Source organism: Cetorhinus maximus, chromosome 5 (assembly GCF_964194155.1).
Source record: "Cetorhinus maximus chromosome 5, sCetMax3.hap1.1, whole genome shotgun sequence".
NCBI classification, from domain to species: Eukaryota; Metazoa; Chordata; class Chondrichthyes; order Lamniformes; family Cetorhinidae; genus Cetorhinus; species Cetorhinus maximus.
Genome location: NC_135883.1, coordinates 150,373,640 through 150,400,340, shown reverse-complemented (window position 1 = coordinate 150,400,340; position 26,701 = coordinate 150,373,640). Strand labels below are relative to the sequence as shown.

Here is a 26,701-nt window from a genome sequence, read left to right as displayed (position 1 = left end):
ATGATGCCCATAACAATGCCTAATTTTGTGTGTGACGTCAGGTTCACACTTCATTCTTTTATATGACCATAGGCCAGCTACATTTTCAAATTTTCCCCTCTATCATTCTGTTTTCTTTTAGGCTATCAGACCATACAAAACGGGGGAAGAAAATACAACCTTGCTGTAAAGGACAGATCCATGGACTGGTTTACTGGAAATGAGGAGTGAAGATACCTTGCAAATATCTGGATTCATGCTACCAGAAATGCATTGCAAGCAAGAGAGAACAACATCCTACATTTGATAAAATAATAATCAAGTCCCTTCTACTGCAAGTGTAATGGAAATGTCAAATAGAAGATAACTGACAATTCTCTTAATTAAAAGGGGTTCAGGTGACAACATAACCATGAAAGTGAAGGTCTGTCACTTTAAATTTGTTGTCTGCGTCCAGTTTTAATTATTGCCTTAAATTCATCAAGCAATGCTATTTAGAGTGCATACACATATTCAAGGTAGTGACTTTTTAAAAAAAAACACGAATAGCACATTTTTGATATTAGTTACAGTAAAATTCACTACCTTGTACATGTAATTATAGAAGACATATACACATGGTCAGTAATCAACTGAAGACCATTTTTCACTGAACCCACAGTGATTTACAGCACTGATATTGATCTAGTGTGAACTTCAAGAAAAAATAAGGGTATTAACAAGTGACACTGGTATAAATGAAGACCCGAGCCTGAACAATATCCCTACAAAAAATTAAATAGGTTGTTAAAGCAACTTACATCAGGAATTTTCATGACCATACACTCTCTACCATTGTAAACAAGTGGTCAAAATATTCTGTGGGTGACCATTAAGTTGAAACAGGAGGGCTGAATTTTGGTCTCAGCACTTCTAATAGCTTTTTAAATCTTTTTTATGTTGAATAGTTGCCATTTCAAAGTCCTTTGCTACCTGTTTACTGACAAACATATAGTTCTTTCTGAACATGAAACTATTTTGCTTGCCTTTTATGTTCAAATGATTCTTTGATATTGTTTTTTGTTATCTTTTATCCTGCCACAACTGTAAATATTTAAAAATATAAAAGTACTACAATATAAGCTGTATGAATAAATGTGAAAAAACACTTCATTTTATTTATCATAGTGATTTAGCACATAATAGAACTTTACAGTACATACGACACATTCAATCTTCACAATTCCACAGATCCGAGTTATTGTTTTCACTGTTGTGGAGTAGAATGTAAAGAAGCAGGTCTAAATTTTCTTAATTTGACAAGGAAAGCTGATGGGGGAAAAAAAAAACACAGAAGTGAGATTGATGAGAATCTCTTGTTACAATAATAACTTCCAACGGCAAACTTTTATGAAAATGTTGACCTCAAATGGGTCAGCCAGCTTCACAGCACAAAATCTGTGCCCTGGCCAATCATTCAGGAATAAGTGTTTCAGTCCTTTTGCAGTCGTCTGTGCTGAAATTCCTTGATGACCCTGTGTCCTAAACTTTAGAAGCCTCTCTGACCTCCCCCCACCCAAAGAAATCAAGCATTCCAGCAGCAGGGTGTGATTAGCCCGACACGGCTAGTGAATTGTTCACCATTTTGGTCTCTGCATAACAACTTCCCATCTTGCATTGTAATTATCAATCTACTACTGAGCAGGGGACTGTGCAGGGAAGTTAAACCCACTTTATATAAACATTTATAGAAGGGAGAAGGCGGGAGAATGGGGTTGAGAAACTTATCAGCCATGATTGAACGGCGGAGCAGACTCGATGGGCCGAATGGCCTAATTTCTGCTCCTATGTCTTATGGTCTTAGTTGATAAAAGCAAAGGCCAGGAATTTCCTCGAATTTTTCCCCATCTTTGGCAACTTGGGTGGAAATTCTGTTTTTGCGCATAAATAGGGGTTTCCATGAACTTCCACCACCGTTACAGCAGCAGAGCAGGAACTGCCCCGAGGAAATTCCTGATATGTTCAAGTAGTGCTCATGCCTCTCATCCTTTTTTACCAAAAGAAAATGCTGAAAGAACCTCAAAAGAGCATTAGAGGAATATCATCTTTTTTAATGACACCAAGTTAGGGGCACAGAAAACTGCAATGAAGAATTTGGAGAATGAAGAATAACTTAAACAAGTCAGATTGGGTAGAAATATATTAAATATAGTTTAATCTAGATAAACGTGAAGTCGAACATGATAGGGAACCAAACCTTAAATGTTCAGTATGAATAAAAAAACATAAGTACCTACCTGAAAAAGCAGTAGCTCAGGTAAATACTGGGTTTTATTTTTAGAGGTACGAAATATAAAACCAAGGAGGCAATTATGAATATGAGCGAGATGTGTTGATTGGGCTACAGAAGGAGAACTGTGTGCTAAAGAAAGGATATTAGAAGCATGGAAATGGTGGATGTTACTCTTGGTGCGATATTAAATGGGACAGGGCATATAATTACAATGTAAGATTGGAAAAGTCTAGGACTGTGTTTACTAGAGCTGAGGGAATGAAGCAGATCTATTCCAAGTTTCCAGATTTTTAAAAGATAAACAGTAATATATTATTTCTACTGGTTAAGTGATTAATTTAAAAATAGCCTGCAATTATATGACACCTTTCACATCCTCAGTATGTTCCAAAGTGCTTTAGAAATGCAATTACTGTTAAGCAGTCAAATGGTGACAGCAAATATGCACATAGCAAGCTCCCCCAAACTGCAAGTGAATGAATGATCAGAGAATTTGTTTTTAATGCTGTTGTTGGAGGGAGGGAGATTGGTCAGGACACCAGGAGGATTCCCTACCCTTCTCTGGATAGTGCCATGGAATTGTTTACATCTGCCAGATCAGTGGCACTGACTTCTGTTTTTCACCTCATTCGCAACACAGCACATCAGGCAATGCAGCATTTCTTCAGAACTATATTGGAGAGCATGGTCTACAGCGGGGCCTGAATTTAATAACCTTAAGTGTCAGAGGCAGTAGTGCTACCAACTGAATAAACTGACAACATAGGTATAATTTCTTATGGATTCATTGTAAAGAATACCATGATATTCCTAAGCCTATACTAAGGATTTCTGAACTGAGTATGTAAAATTTATGTCAAAGGCTTCTAACAACAACAGCATATATTTATATGGCACCTTTAATGTAATAAATTATCCTAAGGCACTTCACAGAAGCATTACAAAACAAAGTATGACACCGAGCCACATAAGGAGGTATTAGGTCAGAGGACTAAAAGTCTGGCCCTAGTGATATATTTTATAGAGTGTCTTAAAGGAGGAAAGAGAGGCAGAGGGGCAAAGGGTTAAATTAGAGCTTAGGGCCTTGGCAACTGAAGGCATGACTGCCAACAGTGGAGCGATTAAAATCAGGGCTGTTCAACAGGTCAGAGTTGGAGGAGTGCAGATATTTCAGACTGTTCTAGAGTAGGAGGAGATTACAGAGACAGGTAGGGCGCAACGTCATGGAAGGATTTGAACACGATGAGAATTTTAAAATCAAGGATTGCTTAACCGGGACCAATGTGGGTTAGTAAGCTTAGGGGTAAAGGATGAATGGGACTTGGTTGGTCAGCAAAGTTTTGGATGACCTCCAGTAGAACATGGAAACATAGGAAGCCAGCCAAAAATGCATTGGAATAGTCACGTCTAGAGGTAACAAAGATGCAGGTGAAGGTTTCTTTAGCAGATGAGATAAGGCCAGGGCAGTCGGACGACTTTATGCAAGTAGAAATGGGCTGTCTGCATGATGGCATGGATGTGTGGCCAAAGGCTCATCTCGAGGTCAAAGTTGACGCCAAAGTTGCAAACAGTCTGATTCAGCCTCAGACAATTGCCAGGGAGAGGAATGAAATCAGTAGCCAGGTAACAGTTTTGAGACAGTGAAGTGGTCAAGAGAGCTGGTAGTGAGTCAGTCGTCTGTGTACAAATGGAAATTGGTACTGTGTTTTCAGATGATGTCACGAAGAGGCAGCATGTAGATGAGAAATAGTAAGGGGCTGAGCTTGGGGGATACCAGAGGTAATGGGGCAGAAAGAGGAACAGACACAATCGCAGGTGATTCTCTGACTATGATAGAATAAGAATGGAACCAGGCGACTCTGGTCTAACCCTAGGGCCAAAAGGTAGACAATTCAGAAATTGAAAATGAAACTGTAAGCAAATTAGGAGAGAGTCTTTTTCCAGGGACGGAGGTAGTAAGGTTGGTGGGGGGGAAGCAGGAAGTGGGTGGAGAGACATTGGAGAAGGATGGTGTAGTCAACTGTATCAAAGGTTACAAACAGCTCAAAAAGGAAAAGGAGGGATAGTGTATCTTTGTCACAGTCAGAGACTCTCATTTGTGACATTGAATAAAGTCATTTTGGTTCTGTGACCAAGGCAGAGAAGCCTGACTGGAGAAATACAAACATGGAGCTCCAGGAAAGATGGGCATGGAGTTGGGAGGCGACGGCACACTGAAAAACCTGAGAGGACGGGTTTTGTTTTGAGATGCTTTTGGAGCCTGGGCGATAGTTTATACAAACATGGGGAACAAAGTTTTATGAGCAGAGAAGTGTTGATGGCAGATTTAAAGGGCAATAGGACAGTACCTGAGGACAGAGAACTGTTAACATCATCAACGTGGGAGCCAGGAAGTGAAGCAGGGTGATCAGCAGTTTAGCGGAACTAGGGCCCGATGGACAAGATGACCTTGGAGAGAGCATGTGGGGAGATAGGAGAGAAAGATGTGAAATTAGGTCTACGGTAGGTGGGGTCTTACAGGAAGATGGGCTTTATGGGGTAGGGAGGTGGCAGTGGCAGCTGATCAGATGATCTCAATCTTAATAACAAATAAATCCATGAACTCCTCGTATATTGTTGGAGGTGAGGATGGAGGAGAGAGGGGTTTAAGGAGACGATTTGTAGTAGAGAAAAGAAACCAGAAGTTATCTTTGTATTCCAGGACAGTCCTGGAATAGTGAGCACTCTTGACAAATGAACGTAGGACCCAAGAGTGTTTGATGTAGACCAGCCAGATATGGCAGTAAATGGCGAAACCATACTCTGTCGTATTCATTCAATTCTGTGTCCCTTGGAATTAAGGGAGCAGAGGGGAGTGCTATTCCAGGGGGAATGGCCAGGATTGAGAAAGGGTAATGGTTTTATTGGGGACCAAGGCATCAAAGGTGAAGATGAGGATGTGAGTGAGCAAAATCAATTGCTGCTGAAATGTTGTGACGAACATAGGGCCAAAGGCTAGACAATTCTGATTTTGAAAGAGCAATTGTAAGTGAATTGGGAGAGAGTTTTTTTCCAGTGTCGAAAGAGTTGATGGTGGTTGGGGGGGGGGGGGGTAGGCTTAAAGAGGGATGTGGGTGGAAAGCAATTATTGAAAATGACATTGCCTTATCTCGGATTAACACGATAGGAGTAGCAAGGCCAGGTGAGATTGCAAGGCCAAGGTGGTAGTCATGAATATGAGTTGGGGGGTTTCTGTGCAGGGAGAGATTAAGGGAGTATAGGAGGGCAGTGAACTCACAGAAGAAGACAGAGAGAGAGAAAGAGCATGCTGAGTTGACATGGCGGATGAAATCACCGAGGATGACAAATCACTCGGTACAGTCTGAGGGAGTAACACGGTGGAGATATAAAACTTGGTGGAGAAACTTTTATGGTACTTGGATGGCCAATAGAGAACAACAATTTTAAGTGAAAGGTGAGAAGTATAGAACACAGTTTGTCTCTAACAACTCAATAAAGAGTGACTCAGTTACACTTGCATCAAACAGGCAACATCAAGGTCAGAGTTTTTAAGAACAAATGAAATACAAGTAAAAAAGAAAAATGAGCTGGAATTACCTGTGTGAGAAACTTGCTCATGTTGGGGTCTGGCAATATAAGGTATTGTGCAAAAAGGTTTGGTATCTTCCTCTTCACCTGCATTTAACGTAAAACATTTTTGAAATATTATTCCAGGTTCAATGTTAACTTAAAAGACAGTTTTTTCCTGAACTATTAAAATATACAATAGAACAACTCCTCCTAATATTTTTTGCAATGTTTCACTATTCCCCCCCTTACCTAAAATTGCAAAATCTTAGACCTGGATTTTTTCTCCTCGATCAGGAGCGCAGAGTCAGGACATCTACCGGCTCCACAAACCTGACTCAGGAGAAAGCAGCCCAGAAGTTAGAATTTTCATTCTGGGGTGGCAGTTCTCTGGGAGTCTGGCCAGATGACCCCTGCATAAGTGAGGAGGCTGCCAGGTGTGGAGGCAGGCTGGGTGGAAGGCCTGCTTCTGTGCTGAAGCACTGTGTTTAAGTTTAAAAAAAAACACTAGAACATAAAACAGCCCTCCAGCCTTCACTCCTCACACAATCCCCATGCTCTATCCATGCCAACCCATGCCCCCTAGCCACCCACCATATCCTTCATGCCACCTCATTCCCCCGCCCATACCCTATGGCTCCTCACACCCTCCATTCCAATCTGTCCCTCTACCCACTGCCTATGGCCCATCACCCACCTGTGCCTCTCTAATCACCCCCATGGCCCTTTATAGCCCCTATGCCAATTCATGCCAACCCATATCCCCATCCATCACCCTTTGCCCTCATACCTGCAATACCAACCCACCTAGTACCCACCATATACATCTGAGGAGCCATGCTGAGATGAAATAAAATAAAGTTCTAAATAGACTAATATAGACTTTATTTAAAAAAAAGCTCTCATTCATAAAAACCCACTTACATTTACATTCCTTCAACTACATGATCCCTTATAAGAACAAACATTTCATTCAAGTGCATAATCTCTTCTAAAAACAAGCACTGGAATTTATAGTCCCATTTCAAAAAGTCTATAACCACTTGCAGCTGTCAATTAAACTGAAATGGCAGGCACCCTACTGTGACAATAGAAGGTTGTGAAATCGGTCAGGCAGCACTAATCTCATAGTGGTAACCTTTAGGCTTATGTCAACGGACAGAGTGAAAAATCAAGCAAGGATTTCATTTTAAAACACACCAGGCATTTTTTTTCAAAGATTTAAAGGGCAGGAATTACAAATGCCTTAACAACTGAGCAGTTACTTTTAACAGTTGCCTTTTACAGTTCATTTTTGACATCTTTGACAGTCGATTATTGACACTTTTGATGGTTCCAAAGAGTTTTACAGTTAATGGGTTTATGCACTTTTTCTGCCTAATGTATAATTTTAATAATCCCAAATGGCATCTGACCTCCCCAAAGGGCACCTGACACCCTTAAAGATGTCCCAAAGATAATATCCAGAGAGGTACCATACATCTCCAATAGAGTACCCCACCTCTCCAAAGAACTCCACAAAGTTTAGACTTGCCCCTACCAAGTCTAATCTTTGCAAGTCATGTTTCACACACCTGGGTCATCAAAATTAGACATGATTGGAGGCAGTTGTTGATGTATATGATCAGCTGCCTCCGTAAAATGTACATATACAAATCCCGACCCAGGCCCATTCCCGCCCTACGAAAATGGTAAGTACCATGTTTGGGGACGGGACTGCCAGATTTCGGTCTCTTCCGCCATTTTTGCAACGGCGGAGAAGCTCTTCTTTGTTGCGAAAATCCAGGCCTTAGAATCGCAGAGCATAGAGGGAGGGTATTTGTCCCTGTGCTGGTTCTCAGAGCTATCTAATTAGTCCCACTCCCCTGCTCTTTCCTCATAGCTCGGAATTATTTTAGTTTTCAAGCGTATATTCAGTTCCCAATGGGGAATGAGTCCACAGTCAAGGGCTCTTTAGTACATCACCCAGTGATCATTCTTCAAGAAATAACAAACTGCTGGAAATATACAGCAGGTCATTCTTCAAATGTGTGTTCCCATTTTAATCGCATTTGATGCCTCCACACATGCAATTTACAGCAGAATTCACAAGGTAGCAATCAGGAACACTAACTGATTTTTTTTATCCCACTTCTTAGGTTAGGGATACTGAGCCCAATTATAACACTCTGATTATTGTTCACCTGAGATCAGCTAACTTAGTAAAGGTCGGGACTTGAATCCCATATTTTCTTGTCTGTACGGCTTTATGCTATATCAGGTATCGTCTTCACAATATTCTTTTCAAAGTTCTAATTCCATTTGTTCGGAGGGTGGCTTTATACTTTAAATTTAGTTTTTAATTAATAAAATAGTTCTGAGCATGGTGCAACAACCATTCCATCAGTAATATGTGCTTGTACTTTGCTTTGTACTCTCTGGGATCCAATAGTTCTGGGGTCTGGAGTGAAGGCAGAAGTCGTGCTAATTTGCACAGATTGGGTAGCAACTCAAGTCATCTATTTTAATGTTTACATTGGAGGAAACACTCAGTAAATTTGAGAAAGCCGGAGGCAGGGTAAATGCTTTACCGTCATCCTCCAGCATGGTTGCATCTCTTCCTTCTTCAGCCCCAAGTTCATCATACACGTTCCTTTGCGGTTCCACTCGGGGTGCTACGCTGCCGTCCTTCCGTAGAGCTGGTGCAACGAGCCACTTCTTGTGAATGACCTCAAGGATCTTCTCACAAGATAGGGATAACTGGGAGCTGCGTATCCCTTCCAATAGATCGACAACCTGGGTAATACTGCAAGTAAGATAGGTTGGCAGAAGAACTCAGTACTCTAGGACCTCAATAGAATTTGTCACACTATTACAACAACAATGTACATTTATACTGCACTTTTAATGTAGAAAACACCCATGGGTGGCACAGGTGGGGGAAGAATAAGAAAGAGAAATGGATAAAAGGAATAAACAACAGGCACCTAGCCATGAGCTGGGGTGGGGGGTTGGTGGTGGGGTAGAAGTGACCAACAGCCTGTTCAAAACACAGGTTTTAAAAAAGGTGAAAAAAGAGAAGCAAAGAGTTAGAGAAACAAAATAGTGCAGATACTGGAAATCTGAAACAATGACAAAAAGTGTTGAAAAGGCTCAGCAGGCCTGTGAAGAGAAACAGAGTTAATGGTTGGGGGGGTGGGCGGGGGGGGTTGGAAGGTGCAATTTTGCGGAGCCTGTAAGAGCAGAAACATGGCATATGGAGTGACTTAATGAGGCGGGATGTGAAATTTTGATTTCCCAATGGCAGGTTGAGATGCAGAGAAAAAGGGTGGAATTCTACGGTCCCATGACGGCGGAGGGCGGGGCATTAAAAAGCGAAGAGCCGTTCAACAGTCCATTGACTTCGGCGGAACTGTAAAATCCTGCTGGCGTAAAATTCCGCCCAAAGTCAGCAGCTTGTTTGCAGTGTGTCGAGGCTAATGCTGGCCTGTGGTGGGTTTGTACTTGGTAATATATTTGCAAGCCATGAATATACATTAGTGTGAAAGTCCTACCCTCAGGATAAAGTCAGTGCTACATAAGAATCTCATGGAACCCGGTTCTCTATCGGTTAAAGATGACCTGCGCCAGTCGGCTTTCTGTAGTTGTGTGTGTAATGTCCTTGTTTAACTCCACAGCACAACTTAGGGGAGCAGGCACTTTGCATGAAGGCTTGGGACCAGCAAGGGTGAGTCAGTGGTGAGGGGGTGTTGGTCAACATGGTGGAGTGGAAGATGGGATAACAGAGGGTGGGGTCAGAGGCATGGAGGAGTGAAGTAGGAAGGGCCTGATGTTCTAGGTGTGGTGTTGGGGAGGGAAAGAGACAGTCAGTCAAGGTAAAAAAATCAGTACTGTCCAAATGTATGTCCATCTCAGGGCGTTAGCTGGCAGAGTCCGTATGAGGCCTTCCGATGCACGCCCCCCAAGCCCCCACCCCAGGCCTCCCCCGCCCCTCTTTAAAATTTCAGACAGGTATAGGGTGTGTGAGTAGGTGATGGGAAGGCCACCCACTGAGTTTTACTTGTCCCCCTTTCTAACCCACTAGTCGGGGAGCATAAAATCCATCACTACGACTCCAGTCACATTGCTGTTTGTGGGGGCTATGGGTAAATTGGTTGCTGTGTTTCCTACATTACAAAAATAAATGTCCCCACTCCTCCCCCCATGCTAATGAATATTCAGGGATGCAAATGTATTACAAGTATGAACCCGCCACACTATACTTCAAAAGCACTTCATTGGCTGTAAAGTGCTTTGGGATATCCTGAGGTCATGAAAGGTGCTACATAAAAGCAAGTGCTTTCTTTACCACATGGATAACTGCACCAATCGAGCAAACCTACTTTATACTTACTTTGCTAAATATACTGCACAGACCCCACCTTGCTTGAGGTATGTGTAGATCACAGGTAAAGCAAGTTGTGGGTTAAGCATATCCAGAGAAATCTGCAAAGGATGCAAGAGGATGGAGAAATTAATATAAAATGCATTACTTTGAGGAGGAATTAATTCATGCTCGTGCCCTGGATGAAGACAAAATTAACCAGCTAAAGAGGAAAGGTATACAAGAACTTTGATTGCATGAATGTTCTGACACGAGCAACTGGTGTGAGAGAGGTGATTTTTTTACTCCACCTGCAACGACTCGTTCAACACAGTCAGGTGACCAGTGATGTCGGCGAGAAAAGCCACATCCAAACTCCAGTTTTCACCTTCTAACTCTGGGTTACCGTCAAAAAGTAACATCAAAAAAGTGCAACCTTCCACCTCCACCGGTGTCATAACCACGATGGGATAGGGTAATTTTGCTAACTGCACTTGCGTACCTATAATTCGCGGGGCGTGCTGATTGAACCGTGGCAGCGCGGCGCTGCGCACGTAACAGTCGACAAAATGTCTCACAGGCCGCCCTCAGAACCCTGATGGGATGCATGTGGACCGCGGGCAGCAGGTTGCCCACCAGTGGACTACATGCTCAACAGAAAGAGTCTGAAGGGCAGTTGGGGTAACCATAGGTGTAAGGAAAGACTTGAGGTGAGAGCCAGTTGTAATGGAGAAGAGACAATTGAGGAGATTTAAAAGAGGTTTTAAAAGTATGAAGAATTTTGATAATATAAATAGGGAAAGACTACTTGCTCTGATTGAGGGGATCATCAATTTAAAAATGCCAGTAAAAGGGTGAGGAGAGATATTAGGAGAAATTCCTTTATGCAGGGGGTAATTGGAAAATGGAATGTTTTGCCACAGGGGTTTGCTGAGGTAGAGACCATTGCTTCTTTTAAAGGAAAGTATTGGACAAACATTTGAAGCAGAGGCTGTGGGGAAGTGAACAGGGGAATGGGATTAGTTCCGAGCTGCTCTCATAAAGAGTCAGAAGAGACACGCTGGGCTGGATTTTCATGGAGTTGCAAGGTCTCTGGAGCCATTCAAAAATGACAGGTGGGACCTGATTCCAAGATTCCCGCCACCCCCAATTTTTGGTGGTGTGGTTTAAGGTGAGCCCACACCCTGCACTCCCAGCCTGGCTGCCTTCATTGCCAGAGTAGGCATCACCTAGCCCCCTCAATTTTCATGGAGTCAGGCCAGCTTCTCCATGACTTGTGGGTCACAGCTCCTCAGAGTTGTTGTGAACCATAGTCTAGATTCAGGAATGTTTTGAAAGGTGAAGTAAAAAGGCCTTACCCTTGCTCCCTCCGTGCCACACCCTCACTTGGCTGAGAGCCCAGACTCCCATCAAAGGATTATCTCTGTTGATTCAGCTGGGAGAAGGGAAAACGTTGCCTAATTGACAGCCTTATGATGTTATAAAAAGCTATTTTTCCTGTGAGCTCTTTTGTCAATGGCTCAATGTTTATTTGCACATGATAAAGAGGTATCAGGTGCTTACAGCTTCTGTTATTGATACTTTTAAGGTCTGGTAGGTTGACACTTGTATAGGGTTGTAACAACAGCAGTTTTTTTAAAAAGAAAATTATGAATGGGTATTTCTTAAGCAGTTCCATACATACCATTGTTACGATAGGGCTCATTGGTTCTGTACAGTGTATAGTGGGTGAATCTGCATGGAAGTGCCATAAGTTGGCATGGAAGGTATGAGAGGCTATGGGGGTGGGTGGAGGCATGAGTTGACATGCAAGTGGCATGCGGAGTGGGTGGGGGGGTGTGATAGGTGAGTGCTAGAGTGCCTAAAATATAAGCAAATAATTGGGACAAATCCCAAAAAACTAAGCTGGATCTTTTAAATAGTCCACCCTGGCACTCGGCTGCCTCCAACCTGCTTCTGAGGGCGGTGGGCCAGACTCTATCTCACACCTGCACACCCTGAAGTGAAAACTGGGTCTGACTGGACACTTTCCACAGAGGCAGATCTGCCAAGTTGGGAAATTTCCCAAGTCGAGCTGCCTGCCTCGTTAGCGAAAATCCGGGACATCATGTTTGACAAATTTGCTAGAGTTCTTTGAGGATATAACAAGCAGAGTTGATAAAGGGGAACCGGTAGATGTAGTGTATTTAGATTTCCAGAAGGCATTAGATAAGGTGCCACATAGAAGGTTATTGCTCAAGCTAGGAGCTCATGGTATTGGGGGGTAATGTATTAGCATGGATTGAGGATTGGTTAACACACAGAAGACAGAGAGTCGGGATTAATGGGTCTTTTTCAGGTTGGAAACCAGGTAACCAGTGGAGTGCCACAAAGATCAGTCCTAGGCCTCAATTATTTACTATCTACATTAATGACTTGGAGGAGGGGGCAGAGTGTAATGTATCCAAATTTGCTGGTGATACAAAAATAGGTGGGAGGGCATGTTGTGATGAGGACATAAGGGATCTGCAAGGGGATATAGATAGGTTGAGTGAGTGGGCAAAAAATTGCCAGGTGGAGTTTAATGTAGGAAAGTGTGAGGTCATGCACTTTGGTAGGAAGAACCAAAAGGAAGATTATTATTTAAATGAAGAGAGACTCCAAAAAAGTGCAGCACAGAGGGATCTGGGTGTTCTTGTACATGAAACTCAAAAAGTTAACATGCAGGTGCAGCAAGTAATTAAGAAGACAATGGAATTTTGACCTGTATTGCTAGGGGGTTGGAGTTTAAAAATAGGGAAGTCTTGTTGCAACTGTACAGGTGTAGGTGAGGCCGCACCTGGGGTACTGTGTACAGTTTTGGTCCCCGTATTTAATAAAGGATATACTGGCATTGGAGGCAATTCAAAAGAGATTCACTAGGCTGATTCCTGGGATGAAGGGGTTGACTTATCAAGAACGGCTAAACAGGTTATGCCTTTATTCATTAGAATTTAGAAGACTGAGGGGTGATCTTATTAAAACGTACAAGATTCTGAGGGGGCTTGACAGGGTAGATGTTGAGAAGATGTTTCCACTAGGAGGAATCTCAAACTAGGGGACATAGGTACAGAATAAAGCGACACTCATCTAAAACTGAGATATGAAGGAATTTCTTCTCTCAGAGGATAGTTTTTTTTTAATTTGTTCATTCATGGGATGTGGGCATCGCTGGCTAGGCAGCATTTATTGCCCATCCCTAATTGCCCTTGTTCAGAGGGCATTTTAAGAGTCAACCACATTGTTGTGGTCTGGAGTCACATGTAGGCCAGACCAGGTAAGGATGGCAGATTTCTTTCCCTATAGGACATTAGTGAACCAGATGGGTTTTTACAACAATCGACAATGGTTTCATGGTCATCATCAGACTTTTAATTCCAGATTTTTATTGAATACACCATTTGCCATGGTGGGATTTGCACCTGGATCCCAACAGCATTACTCTGGGTCTCTGGAATACCAGTCCAGTGACAATACCACTACGCCACCACCTCCCTGGTGAACATCTGGAATTCTCTACCCCAGAGTGTTGTGGAGGCTAGATCAGTGAAAGTATTTAAAGAGGAGGTAGATAGATTTTTGAAATATCGGAGAGTTGAGGGCTATGAGGAGCTGGCACGAAAGAGGAGTTGAAGCCTGGGGCAGATCAGCCACGGTCTTATTGAATGGCAGGGCAGACTTGAGGGGCCAAATGGCCTACTCCTATTTCTTATGTTCTTGGCCCTATAAGTCAAATAGCCTCCTCCCACATTGTGAACTTCTTTGATTCCAAAGGCACAAGGTGTTTATTTCCATAGCTTAATACAAAATTTTGGATTAAAGGTGAAGAAAAAGAATGCACAAAAGTTCCTGAAGTGTAATGTCAAATCCTTAACATTGCTCATCCTCGTGTAACTTGCACACAGAAATAGCATATAAATAGGTAGTACAGAACTTGAGTATTGCTGAAAAAAGAGACATGTCGAAGCTTTTCGTCTTGCACTCATCAGGACACTTTGAAAGAATACCAATCTAAGGGGAAAACAATAATTTATACTGTGTGTGAAGAGAAAGCTGATTGGTTGGCAAGTGGAATCTGATTGGTAGAGGCGTTGCCAAGGAGAATGAACCAGTGATGGTGACTGACAGTTAACTACCAATCTCACTCTCCATGGCATTCAGCCACCCATCGAGGCCACTGTAACAAAGCCTGATGCTGCCCTCAATTGATGTGCCACACTGGCACACTTTCCAGTAAGTCAGTAGACACCAGTCAGGAGTGGCTGATATTTTCTCTTCTCAGCCAAGGAAAGTTAATGAGTGTACTCTTACTGCTGTCCCAGTTGAGATCAGTTAATTCAGCACAGACTACTAATCGAACCTCGAACTATTCTGACTCAGTACCGTGCTAGGCAGGGCACTTACCAACTAAATCATTGGGTATACCTTTAAATAGATGTGATCCTTTAAAGTACACAGTCAAGTTAGTTTTTTTCAAGGTTACAATATGCTATTTTACTATTATAATGGAAATACGATTTCTTTACATATTACTAGAAAAAAAGCAGAAAAGAAGTGATCTCTATATGATTTACTATTAATGATAGTTAACTCTACCCACAATGGTTTCATGTTAATGACATGATGTGTTTACTTGTCTGGATATTGTCGCAGTATAATCAATAGTTAGCTATAAATCTTTGCTTCTACTTTCACTGTCACTTATTTTTATGTATTCATATTTATAGGGCTATTATTGCGGAGTTTACAACTTGCTCACTTGATACTGAAAAGCGAAGCTGTGACTCGTGATGCCGTGTAGGCCAAGAGGTTACACTAGGTAAAGAGCCAGAAGTACCAGTGAAAGTTCTGAACTGCAGTTCAAATAGTCAGAAGCCCAAATTCTAACCTGAGCTTTTTATTTTCTCAGTTGGTTTATCTTTTGGAATCTGAGAGGATTAGGAACCTAGAGTTTGCACATTTGAACATCTAAATTGACCAGGTCCTAAAATTCCATTGTGTGTACAATCCAAAATGAAACAGCACCTAAATGCATTTTGGGCTGCACTTATGAATTTTGTGATGAACTAAGTCAGTTTGATTGGAATTGTGGATAATTATGCTTGTTATGATGTCTTTATTTTTTATTTCCTTTAAAATGTTCTCTTTCTCCGTGACTTCATTTCCCAGCAGGCTACTCACTATCCCCTAGTGTTGTGGGTCTGGAGTCAAATGTAGGCCAGACCAGGTAAGGATGATAGATTTCCTTCCTTAAAGGGACTTAATGAATCAGGTGGGTTTTTACGACAATCGGTGATAGTTTCTTGGTCACCATCACGAAGACTAACTTTATATTCCAGATTTATTAATTGAATTTAAATTCCACCAGCTGCTGTGGTTGGATTTGAACTCTTGTCCCCAGAACATTAGCCTGGGCCTCTGAATTACTAGCCCAGGGACACTACCACTACGTCACCCACTGCAACAACAACTTACATTTGTATACTGCCATTAACATAATAAAATGTCCCAAGGTGCTTCATAGAGGAGGTGCTAAAACAACTTACCAAATTTGACACCAAACCACATAAGGAGATAATAGAAGCGGTAACCAAGAACATCATCAAAGAGGCAAGTTATAAGGGTATCGTAAAGAAGAAAGAGGTAGCGAGGTAGTAAGGATCAGGGAGGGAATTTCAGTGCTTAGGGCTTAGGCAGTTGAAAACACAGCTGCCAATAGTAGAATAAAATGTTGAAGCATTAAACCAGTGCAACAACCGAGCTAAAGGAGCTAAATACTTAATGGAGAAAAATAAATTGATGGAGAAAAATTGCAAGGGATATGGGGGAAAGAGGCATGGAGTAGGACTCACTCGATTTGATGGGCCGGATAGCCTCCTGCAGTACTACACTAATCTCTGATTAAATAAAGCTATGGGAATGTAGGAAGGCTCTTGTTCTCTACGTTAGCAGATCCAAAGCACTTGGAATGAAGGCAGAGTAAAGGGCTGCATTTAGATCCTCTACATTATAGGTGCAGTAATGGTAAAAACAACAGGTTACTTACAGCATCAAACATCTTTCCTTGGATATCATCAGCGGCAGATACAATATCTTTCTGAATGAAGTTAACGTTATTTGGCCATTCTTTTTCACGGGCCACTTCCCAGGCATTGCGCCAGCGCTGGTAATTTCTTTTAGCATTGCAGTGGTGATCTGGTCTCACCTCAAAACTATACACATGCCCAGAAGATCCCACTGTGTTGGGGGGGAGGGGGGGGGAGTGGGGGAAAAGGAAGCAAAATTGAATTATTGGTGAACACACACATACAAATGCACTCTTATTGACTTAATTTCCTTCCCAATTCTCCACCTCCCTCCAGTGAAGGTGCTGGATATGGTTTGAAGGAGTTTGGCAGCCACTGGCACCTGACCCAATTGGTCATCCTTCATTCATTAGCGCAAACAGTTTCAGCAGGAGGTGGGGCCCTAGAAGTCAGTTCATCTCAGTCCTCTCCTTAACCATTGTGCAATGTTTTGCAGGGTCACCAGAAGACAGCTAAAAATGGGAACTCCAGCAGATTTTCCCCCTGGTCTCACCTAAGGGTACTGAAGCACATTGCCCTATCACATCTGCTGCCCCAGATAACTCAGAACAGACCTACTTCAAACTGATACTTGGTAAGGTTTCCCTCCGTAGTCTTCCACCAGGGACTATTCACGGGAGGTGCACAATAAGTGCAGTTGATGGTCACATTTGGGGGTTACCATTGACCAGAAAATGAACTGGACCAGCCATATAAATACAGTGGCTACAAGAGCAGATCAGAGGCTAGGAATCCTGCAGTAACTCACCTATTGAACCTTCGAAGCCTGTCCGCCATCTAAAAGGCACAAGTCAGGAGTGTGATGGAATTCTCTCCACTTGCCTGCATGAATACAACACTCCAACAACACTCAAGAAACTCGACACCATCCAGGACAAAGCGGCCCACTTGACTGGCATCCATCCAGCACCTTCACTCCCTCTACTACTGATACACAGTGGCAGCATTGTGTACCATCTACAAGTTGCTCTGCAGCAACTCACCTGCTCCTTCAACAGCACCTTCCAAACCAGCAACCTCTACCACCTAGAAGGACAAGGGTAGCTGATGCATGGGAACCTGCAAGTTCCCCTCCAAGCCACACAACATCCTGGCTTGGAAAATATCTTGCCGTTCCTTTGCTGTCGCTGGGTTAAAATCCTGGAACTCCCTTCCCAACAGCACAGTAGATGTACCTACACCACATGCACTGCAGCAGTTCAAGAAGGCAGCTCAACACCACCTCCTCAAGGGCAACTAGGGATGGGCAATAAATGTTGGCTTAGCCAGCAAAGCCCACAGCCCGTGAATGATTAAAGTTTTTAAAAATTAGATTAAAAAGTTCAACAGATATTCCTTAAATGAATCCTTTTTTCCGGTTTTAAGACTCAGTGCCATATCAGCTGTAGCATCTTCTCACTCAGCCTTCAGGAAGCACCAGCAAAGAGAGATATGCAGTTTTAAAAGTCCTCTTTTTATTCTGGAATTCTGTAAACATAATCAAAAATCCCTATTTATATTAATTTTAAAAATGTATTTTACTTTGATTTGTGTTTCAAAAAGAACAATCAACATGGAGGTGTAATAAGCCACAACTGATGACTGAGCTCCTGTAAGAGAAAGTGTTGTATCTCACAGAGAACTCAATGTGCTTCAACACACAACTACAACTTATATTTATGTAGCACCTTTAAGACAATAAAACGTCCCAAAGTGCTTCACAGGAATAAAATATGATATTAGATCAGATGACCAAAAGCTTGGTACAAGAGGTGGGTTTTAAGGAGTGTCTTAAAGGAGGAAAGTGAGGTAGAGAGGTGTAGTAAGGATATTTCAGAACTTGAGGCCCAAGCAACTGCAGGCACGGCCACCAACAGTGGAGTGATTGGGGATGCTCAAGAGGACAGAATTAGATGATCTGTAGATATCTTGGAGGATTGTGGGGCTGGAGGAGATTACAGAGATAGGGGGAACGAGGCCCTGGAGGGATTCGAAAACAAGGATGAGAATTTTAAAATCACACAATGAATTAGTTTGACGTATGGTAACCTGCTGTTATGTAGTTAAACGGAATCTTTGCACCAGCTATCAGTATGGAGATAGAAATGTAATTAATTCAAATTATTTTCCGTGGGCATGTTTGGTTGTTAGCAATTTTCTGAAGAGTCTTTTGTGAGTTTGGATCATCAAAGTTGGAAACAGAGCAGAAGTTATTCATCTGGCTTAACACTGGAGTATGTTCATTTTATGATTATAAACATTTTTTAAGTTAAAGATGAGGGATGTTCGTGTGCGAGAATGGAAAACTTGGAATGTTGGGCACCCAATGTCAGTATAGTATCAAGGATTCACAGGTTAAGTACAGAAAAGCTCTCTCTACTGTGATCCAGTAATGTGCCTTAGTTCTAATATCAAATAGCCATCACCACTGCATCACTGTGCCATTTTACTTTTTCCCATGCCAATCAGAAGGTTGTGGGTTCAAGACCCACTTCAGAAACTCGATTGAAGCTGCAACTCCAATGCAGTACTGAGGGAGCACTAAAGAAGAGAAAGGGAGGCCTCCTGTTGTCCTGGCCAATATATATCCTTAAACTAGTAAAAGAAACAGAAAATCCGCTCGTCATCTGATTGTTGTTTATGGGAGCTTTTTGTGAACAAATTGTATGCTGCATTCCCTAGAGTACAACAGTGATTATACTTCAAAAGTATTTCACAAAGTGTTTTGGGGTACCAGAGATCATGGAAGGTGCAGAATAAATTTAATATCTCTGTTTAACGTTTTCTAGGAGTTTTGCCATTTTATGTAAAGGTTCCTCTTCCTTAACTTTCCTTCCAAAATTCATCTCAGTATTATTTTTTTCTGACATTGCAGGTAATTTTTGTAGTTTATGAAAAAATAGTTTGCAGTAATTTAATTAAAGCTTTTATAGCCAGTGTAGCATTATCATTGAGAGTTCTGTAAGCCCCTCAGTGAAAATGCAACATTTTGCATTATATCTATTTTTACCCACTTAATAGCAATGAAACCACTTGAAAAGCAATTCACTCAACTACTGCTTTGACACATTATAACAACATAATAAAACATTATATGGATTGCGAGCATTTCTTCATTTCATTTCATTAAACTGTACAACTATAAAATTTATCCTTCCAATCTTGAGTTTGTGTCTGAAGGGAATATTTGAGTTACAAAACATTACGGCAAAGGTAATAGCAGATACAAATCTGTGACTGGCGGTGAGAGCAAGCTGACTGATGAATTAAAAGAATAATATTAAGCAATAAAAACAGAAAATGCTAAAAATGCTCAGCAGTTGAATAGCATCTGTGGAGAGAGAAACAAAGTTAACATTTCAGGCTGATTGTTTCAGATTTTCAGCATCCGCAGTATTTTGCTTTTGTAATAACATTAAGCATATTAGTTTAAGTGGTGATTTTTACAGTATTAAAACAGTAAATAAGTCCAGCGCCAACAATGCAGTGAATATTTCATTCGAGCATTCTAATAAATAGTTTTTGGCAGCACAGAGTTGTATAGGATATTCAAAGTCATTCAGTTTTTACCGTCAGGAAGCCAATACAGATATTACCTGTTCGGGACAAAAACAGTGTCATTGCTCCAGATCCTGAACCAGACTCCAAAACACAGTCCCCACTACTAACATCCATCATCATCAACATGGCACTGATGTCCTAGAAGAAACATAAAGAAAAAAAGATTGAGAATGACTTAGGAGAACTGGAGTTTCCAAACTGAATTGGCAGATGGAACACTTATCCCAGAGAGGAGGTCACAAAATGTTTAGAATGATTTAACGTATGTCCTATGGTGTTTCTCGTTATACAATGGGCAGGTTATTACACTCTTATCATTAGAGGGAGACAGTGGTGTAATGGTAATGGCCCAGGCTAATAACCTGAGGATATGGGTTCAAATCCCACCGTGGAATTTGATTAATAAATCTGGAAGTGAAAGCTAGTCTCAGTAATGGTGACCATGAAGATACCATTGATTGTTGTAAAAACCCACCAGGTTTATTAATGGCCTAGTCCTTTAGGGAAGGAAATCTGCCATCCTTACCTGGTCTGGTCTGGCCTACATATGATTCCAGACCCACAGCAATGTGGTTTACTCTTAACTGCTCTCTGAAATGACCTGGCAAGCCACATAGTTGAAGGGAAAAAATAGAGATGGATAATAAATGCAGGCCTTGCCAGTGATACCCACATCCCATGGAAGAACAAAGAATCATCCACAGCATTCTGGTGCCAAGCTGAAGCTTGTCTGTCCTTTTAAGCCACAAATTCACTTTCCTTTGAGTAAACATGGCCTGAAGGCAATTAGAGGTCATTTGCTATTTGGGGTAGGAATTTCGGAAGACATGTGTAAATTTCCTGCTCAAAATGACTGTCTCTCTTTCTCTCTGTGATAACATTTGACATTTCAAAGTGTGACATGTTCAAAATAACTACACAGGATTTTCTACCCCAGAGGGTTGTGGATACTCCAACGTCGAATATATTGAAAGCTGAGATAGATAGGTTTTTGGTTTCTCAGGGAATCACGAGATATTTGGAGTCAGTGGGAGAGTGGAGTTGGGGCAGAAGAATAGCCATGGTCGTATTGAATGGTGGAGCAGGCTCGAGGGACGATAAGGTCTATTCCCGTTCCTATTATGTTCTAAAATTTGTTTTGTCTACTTATTCTCTTCAAAACTCTATTTCGCATTTCTGGTTTTCTACATTTGTTTTATTTTATTGGCATTATGCAGCTAATATCTTAAAAATAGATGAGAACAGGGATTCATTTCTCATGAATCACAGAATTTTAATGGCACAGAAGGAAGCCATTCAGCCCATTGCGCACCGGCTCTCCAAATGAGCATTATGACCTAGTGCCATTGCCCTGCCTTTTCCCCGTACCCCTGCACATTATTTGAAAAATAATCATCTAATGCCCCCTTGAATGCCTTGATTAAACCTCCCTTCACCACACTTCCAGGCAGTGCATTCCAGACCTGATCCACTGTGAAATTCCACGATTCCACAAGTGAAAAGATTTTTTCACACGTCACATTTGCTTCTTTTGTAAATCACTTTAAATCTGTGCCCTCTCGTTCTTGATTATTTTACGAGTGGGAACAGTTTCTCCCTTTCTACTCTGTCCAGCCCCCTCATGATTTTGAACATCTCTATCAAATCTCTTCTTAGCCTTCTTCTCTCCGACGAGATCAACCTCTCCAATCTATCGTCGTAACTAAAGTTTTTCATCCCTGGAACCATTCTTGTAAACCTCTTCTGCACCCTCTCCAATCTGTTCACATCCTTCCTATAATGTGGCACACAGAACTATATACAATACTCCAGCTGAAGTCTAACGAGTGTCTTATATAAATTCAGCATAACCTCCTTGCTCTTGTAAAGCCCAGGATATTATATGCTTTATTGGCTGCTCTCTTCACCTGTCCTGCCACCTTCAATGATCTATGCATATACATACCCAGGTATTTCTGCTCCTACACCCCCTTCAAAATTTCACCCTTTATTTTATACTGTCTCTCCATGTTCTTCCAACCAAAATGCATCACCTGACACTTCTCCACATTGAATTTCATCTACCACCTATCTGTCCACTCCACAACTTGTCTATGTCCTTCTGAAGCTCCACACCATCCTCCTTGCAGTTTACAACACTCCTAAGCTTCGTATCATTCACAAACTTTGAAATTGTCCCATGCACACCAAGATCTAGATCATTAATATATATCAGGAAAAGCAAGGGTCCCAATACTGATGTCTGGGGAACTCCACTGCAAACCTTCCTCCAGCCCAAAAAATATCCATTAAACATTACTCTCTGTTTCCTATTTTTCAGCCAATTTTGTATCTACGTTGCTAATGTCCCTTTTATTCCATCAGCAAAAACTATTCTCACAAGTCTGTTGTGTGGTACTGTATAAAATTCCTTTTGAAAGTCCATGTACACCATATCAACAGCATTACCCTCATCGAACTTTTCTGTTACCTCTTCAAAAAACTCCAGCAAGTTCGTTAAACATGATTTCCCATGACTAAAGTTACTTCTTACTTATTTCTGTAATTTTGTTCTTTGGAACTATTCACTTGATTTCAGTGTTTCATGCTTTTCTATTGGATTTTTATCTTTAGATTTGTTTCTCTTTCTTTTCCAAAGCTTGTGATAACAATATCAAGGCCGAGGACATTTTCTGCTCGCTCTCTGTACCAAAAAAAAAATGAATTAGGAACAGGATTAGGCCATTTGGCATCTTGAGCCTGCTCTGTCATTTGATAAGATCATGGCTGATGTAATTGTGGCCGCAACTCTACTTACCTGTCTCACCAGTCTCCACTGCTCTCTGAGGAAGAGAATTCCACAGACTAACAACCCTCTGAGAGAAAACATTTCTCCTCATCTCTGTCTTAAAGGAGAGACTGCTTATTTATAAAATGTGTCCCCTAGTTCTAGTCTCTCCCATCAGAGGAAACATCTTTTCAGCATCCACCCTGGCAAGTCCCCACAGGATCTGATATGTTTCAATAAGATCACCTCTCACTCTCCTAAACTCCATTGGATATAGGCCCAACCTGTCCAACCTTTCCTCATAGGATAACCCATTCATTCTATGAATCAGATGAGTGAACCTTCTCTGAACTGCTTGTAATGCAATTATATCCTTTCTTAAGTAAGGAGACCAAAACTGCACACAGTACTCCAGATCTGGTCTCACCAACACCCTGTACAATTACAGCAAAACTTCCTTACTTTTATACTCAATTCCCCTTGCAATAAATGCCAATGTTCCATTTGCCTTCCTAATCACTTGCTGTACCTGCATGCTAACTTTTTGTGATTAAGTGAGTACTCTGCTGCTCCGTACTAAAAGAATTGTTACTGATCCATCCATTGATTGTATTTGTTCTGATCAGTAAAGCTGATGGGCTTTTGGCAGCTGAGACATTCCCTTTCTCTGAACAATCAGTTAGGATGTAAAGTCCAAGCTTCTCTCTTGCTCGGACAGGGCAAGCTATATGCACGAAGATCTCTCTCTTTGATAGTGCTGCACTGTCAGAGGTGCCATCATCTGTGAGACATTAAACCACAGCACTGTCTGCTCTCTCAAGTGGATGTGGCCCTGCACTGGAAGGAGAGCCTGGGAGAATCTCCAGTCACCTGACCAATATTTATCCCTCAACTAATGCTACCAAGAAAGAGATTATCTGATCACGTTCCAGTGTAACAACAACACTAGCATCTGCCCGGCAATGTGGAAAATTGCCCAGTTATGTTCGGTCCACAAAAAACAGAACAGATCCAATCCGGCCAAATACCGTCCCAGTCTACACTTGATCTTCATTAAAATGATGGAAGGGGTCATTAGCAGCGCTATCAAGCGTCACTTACTTAGCAATAACCTACTCACTGACACTCAGCTTGGGTTCCGCCAGAGCCACTCAGCTCCTGGCCTCATTACAGCCTTGGTCCAAACACGGACAAAAGAGTTGAACTCAGGAGGTGAGATGAGAGTGATAGCCCTTGACGTCAAGGCAGCATTTGACCGAGTGTGGCATCAAGGAGTCCTAGCAAAACTGAATCAATGAGAAAACTCTCCACTGGCTGGAGTCATACCTAGCACAAAGGAAGACGGTTGTGGTTGTTGGAGGTCAATCATCTCAGCCCCAGGACCTTTTTATGCAGTGAGTGTTTAGGATCTGGAATGCACTGCCTAAGGATGTGGTGGAGGCAGGTTCCATTGTGGCTTTCAAAAGGAATTGATTAAGTGCTGAATTTTACAGGGCTACAGGGAAAAGATAGGGGAGTGTGACCAGCTGAGTAGCTCTTAAGAAGGCTAGCATGGACATGATGTGCCTCCTCCTGTGTTGTAACTATTCTATGATTCTGTGTGGAAACATGTGGAGAACAGCACAATGAGGTCATGGGTCTCCATTTCAGCATTGTTCCCTTCAAGGGCCTCATGACGATATAAAGGTGCCTAAAGTGAAACCTTGTGGAGCTCTATCACACACATATTTCACAGATGGATCATGGGCAGAAGTCTGAAAGCAGTTTAGCTGTGCTGCAATTGAAACATAGGAACAGGAATAGGCCATTTAGCCCCTTGAGCCTGCTCCACGATTCAGTGAGATCATGTCTTATCTGCAACCTAGCACCATAGCCCTCAATACTTTTAGTTAACAATAATCTCTCAATTTCAATTTTGAATTTAACAATTGATATGGCATCAATTGCTGTTTGCAGAAAAGTTCCAAACTTCTAGCACCCTTTGTGTGAAGAAGCATTTCCTAATTTCATACCTGAAACATCCACCTCTAATTTTTAGACTATGCCCCCAATCCTAGACTCCCCAATCAAAGAGAATAGTTTCTATCAACTTATTTGTTCCCCTTAATATCAAAACTTAGAGAGGTGTCAGCTGTGGCTCAGTTCATAGCACCCTCGCCTTTGAATCAGAGGGTTGTGGGTTCGTGTCCCACTCCAGGAAACCAAGAACTGTGATTGTACTCAAAAGAGTTGCAATCTGTGACTGTTGATAACTCGAAAGAATTTTTTTTTAATATCAAAACTTTGACAAATCTCCTAAATTATAGAGAATGCAATCCTCGTTCTCCAAGAGTATACCTGACACTTTCTTAGAGATCACTTTTTTTGGTTGGGGGTTGGGGGGTGGTGAGTTAGTTCTGTTCATTCTCAAAACTTTAAAAGTTGCAATTGAGCATTTACGTTAAAGTGACCTGATTTGTTCTTTTAAAATTAAATCTTTACTAAATGAACAACCAAGCTTTTTGTTTTAGAAAAAAAAATCACTCCATACTTTTGGATAAGAAATGGTTGGTCCTCTCTTCATCAGCAGTACAAACTCCTCCAAGGATGGTCTCCTCATGATAAACTCAAAGCCAGTGGAAGTCCTGAATACCTGGCCAGGGAGATTTCCCAGGATTTCCTGGTGGGCAAGGGTGCCCCACTTGCTGTGCAACTTCCCACCTGTCATCAAATTGAACATCTTTTGAAGCTCTAAGCGGCGTCGCCTGCAAAACTCTACAAGGACCACGTCCCCAATTTTAAAGGGCACTTCTTTGTCTGGGGGGCTCAGGTGGCAAGTGGTTCCCTCCTGGCCAGGGGCCTCCTCCTGGGCCAGGTGCCAGCTCCCCCCGGGAGCTGCGGGCGATCCTGTAGGCGCAGTTGGCATGGGTGCTGCGTTGTCACCTCTTGGCCCGCTGCTTCCACCTGGTTCCTGGTTCAGGTGCTGCTCCCTCAGCTCCATCACCTCCTGGGCCAACATCTCCTGGGGGATCAGGCGGCTGAGCCTTTCCAGCGGAGACAGGGGGCGTCTCCTAGGAGGCAGAGCTGCTCTGCCCGGCAGGGGGGCAGTCCGTGCCCACCCTGGGCAACCCTGGCCAGCTCCGGCCTCCTGTCCCGGCTGGGATCCATCCCATTCCCCATCATCTCCAGCCCCTGGGCTGGGAGGGATGGACCCGAGCGACAGCAGGCGCCAGCTGAAGGTTAGCCCGGCACGGGGGCAGTGAGGTGGGTGAGGGCGTTTAGCCAGTGCCAGATTCTGCAGCTTCAAGCACTTGTCTGCTTTGCACATTGCCCGCAAAGGACGCAGCATTTTGCAGCAGCCTCCCTCTCTCCGCGCTGAAGTCCAGACACTTCCTGTTGCATTGCAGCCGGAGTGCCTCTGCACATCCGCCTGCCAAAAGCCGCAGTCCCACCTGTTTCTGCTTTTACAAGCAGGAAGCAGACGCTTGCAAAGCTCCTCCTCCGACACCGGAGCATCATAAAAAAAGCGACCCGCTGCATCCTCTGGTGTCCAGAGGCAGACACGTGGAGCTCACTGAGTGCAGACTGGCCATGCAGACAGAGAGCATCCTGTCTCTGCTGTACCTCCAGCAGACCCCGCCACTGAGGTCTGGCACTGCAGAGACTGCAAGAGCTCTTCAGGGCGGGACTTCTTTCCCACAGATGGGCAGAAGTCCAACACTCGTGGGATGGCCTTTTTTTTTAAAGTCAGTCAGACTGACTTTTCTTCTGGGGGGGTGTCATCAGTATGCACCCCCCCCCCCCCCCCCCCACTGTAATATTCAGCCCTCAAGCACAAATATTTAGGCTGATACTCCAGTGCTGAACAGTCCGAGGTGCGGTCTTTTGGACGAGATGTTTAACCAAGGGCTGTGCTCTCAGATGGATGTAAACAATCCCATGGCACTGTCTCAAAGAAGAGTAGGGGATTTATCCCTGGTGTCCTGACCACGATTTATCTGTTAGTCAACATCAGAAAAATGGATGATCACATTGCTGTTTAATTGTGAGAGCTTGCTACGCGCAAATTGGCTTTCATGTTTCCGACATTGCCCAGTGACTGCACTTCAGAAGAATTCATTAGCTCTAAGGTGCTTTGGGACATTCTGGGG

At 42.6% G+C, this 26,701-nt stretch overlaps 2 protein-coding genes across 2 annotated transcripts in view; one reads left to right on the top strand and one right to left on the bottom strand.

Annotated features, from left to right (window-relative positions):
- Nucleotides 1–972, top strand: part of spdya (speedy/RINGO cell cycle regulator family member A) — a 64,483-nt gene extending 63,511 nt beyond the window's left edge. Inside the window, exon 8 of the mRNA XM_078542690.1 lies at nt 122–972. Coding sequence (XP_078398816.1) covers nt 122–210 — 89 coding nt within the window. The 3' untranslated portion in view covers nt 211–972. The remainder of the gene's footprint in view (nt 1–121) is intronic.
- Nucleotides 973–1,112: 140 nt separating this feature from the next.
- trmt61b (tRNA methyltransferase 61B) lies at nt 1,113–26,029 on the bottom strand. The gene is made up of 7 exons (XM_078542689.1): nt 25,102–26,029; nt 19,840–19,942; nt 16,225–16,415; nt 10,191–10,282; nt 8,389–8,603; nt 5,849–5,926; nt 1,113–1,287 (listed from the first exon to the last, which is right to left on the bottom strand). The coding sequence occupies exons 1-7, from the start codon at nt 25,897–25,899 to the stop codon at nt 1,226–1,228; spliced, it is 1,539 nt and encodes a 512-aa protein (XP_078398815.1). The 5' UTR covers nt 25,900–26,029; the 3' UTR covers nt 1,113–1,225.
- Nucleotides 26,030–26,701: the final 672 nt, after the last annotated feature.

Coding starts and splice junctions, on each gene's coding strand:
- trmt61b (XM_078542689.1), bottom strand. CDS start 25,899: ATGCTGCGTCCTTTGCGGGCAATGTGCAAAGCAGACAAGTGCTTGAAG. Junction 16,416..19,839: donor ACTGTTTTTGTCCCGAACAG/GTAATATCTGTA, acceptor CCCCCAACACAG/TGGGATCTTCTGGGCATGTG. Junction 1,288..5,848: donor TGAGCAAGTTTCTCACACAG/GTAATTCCAGCT, acceptor TTCCCCCATCAG/CTTTCCTTGTCAAATTAAGA.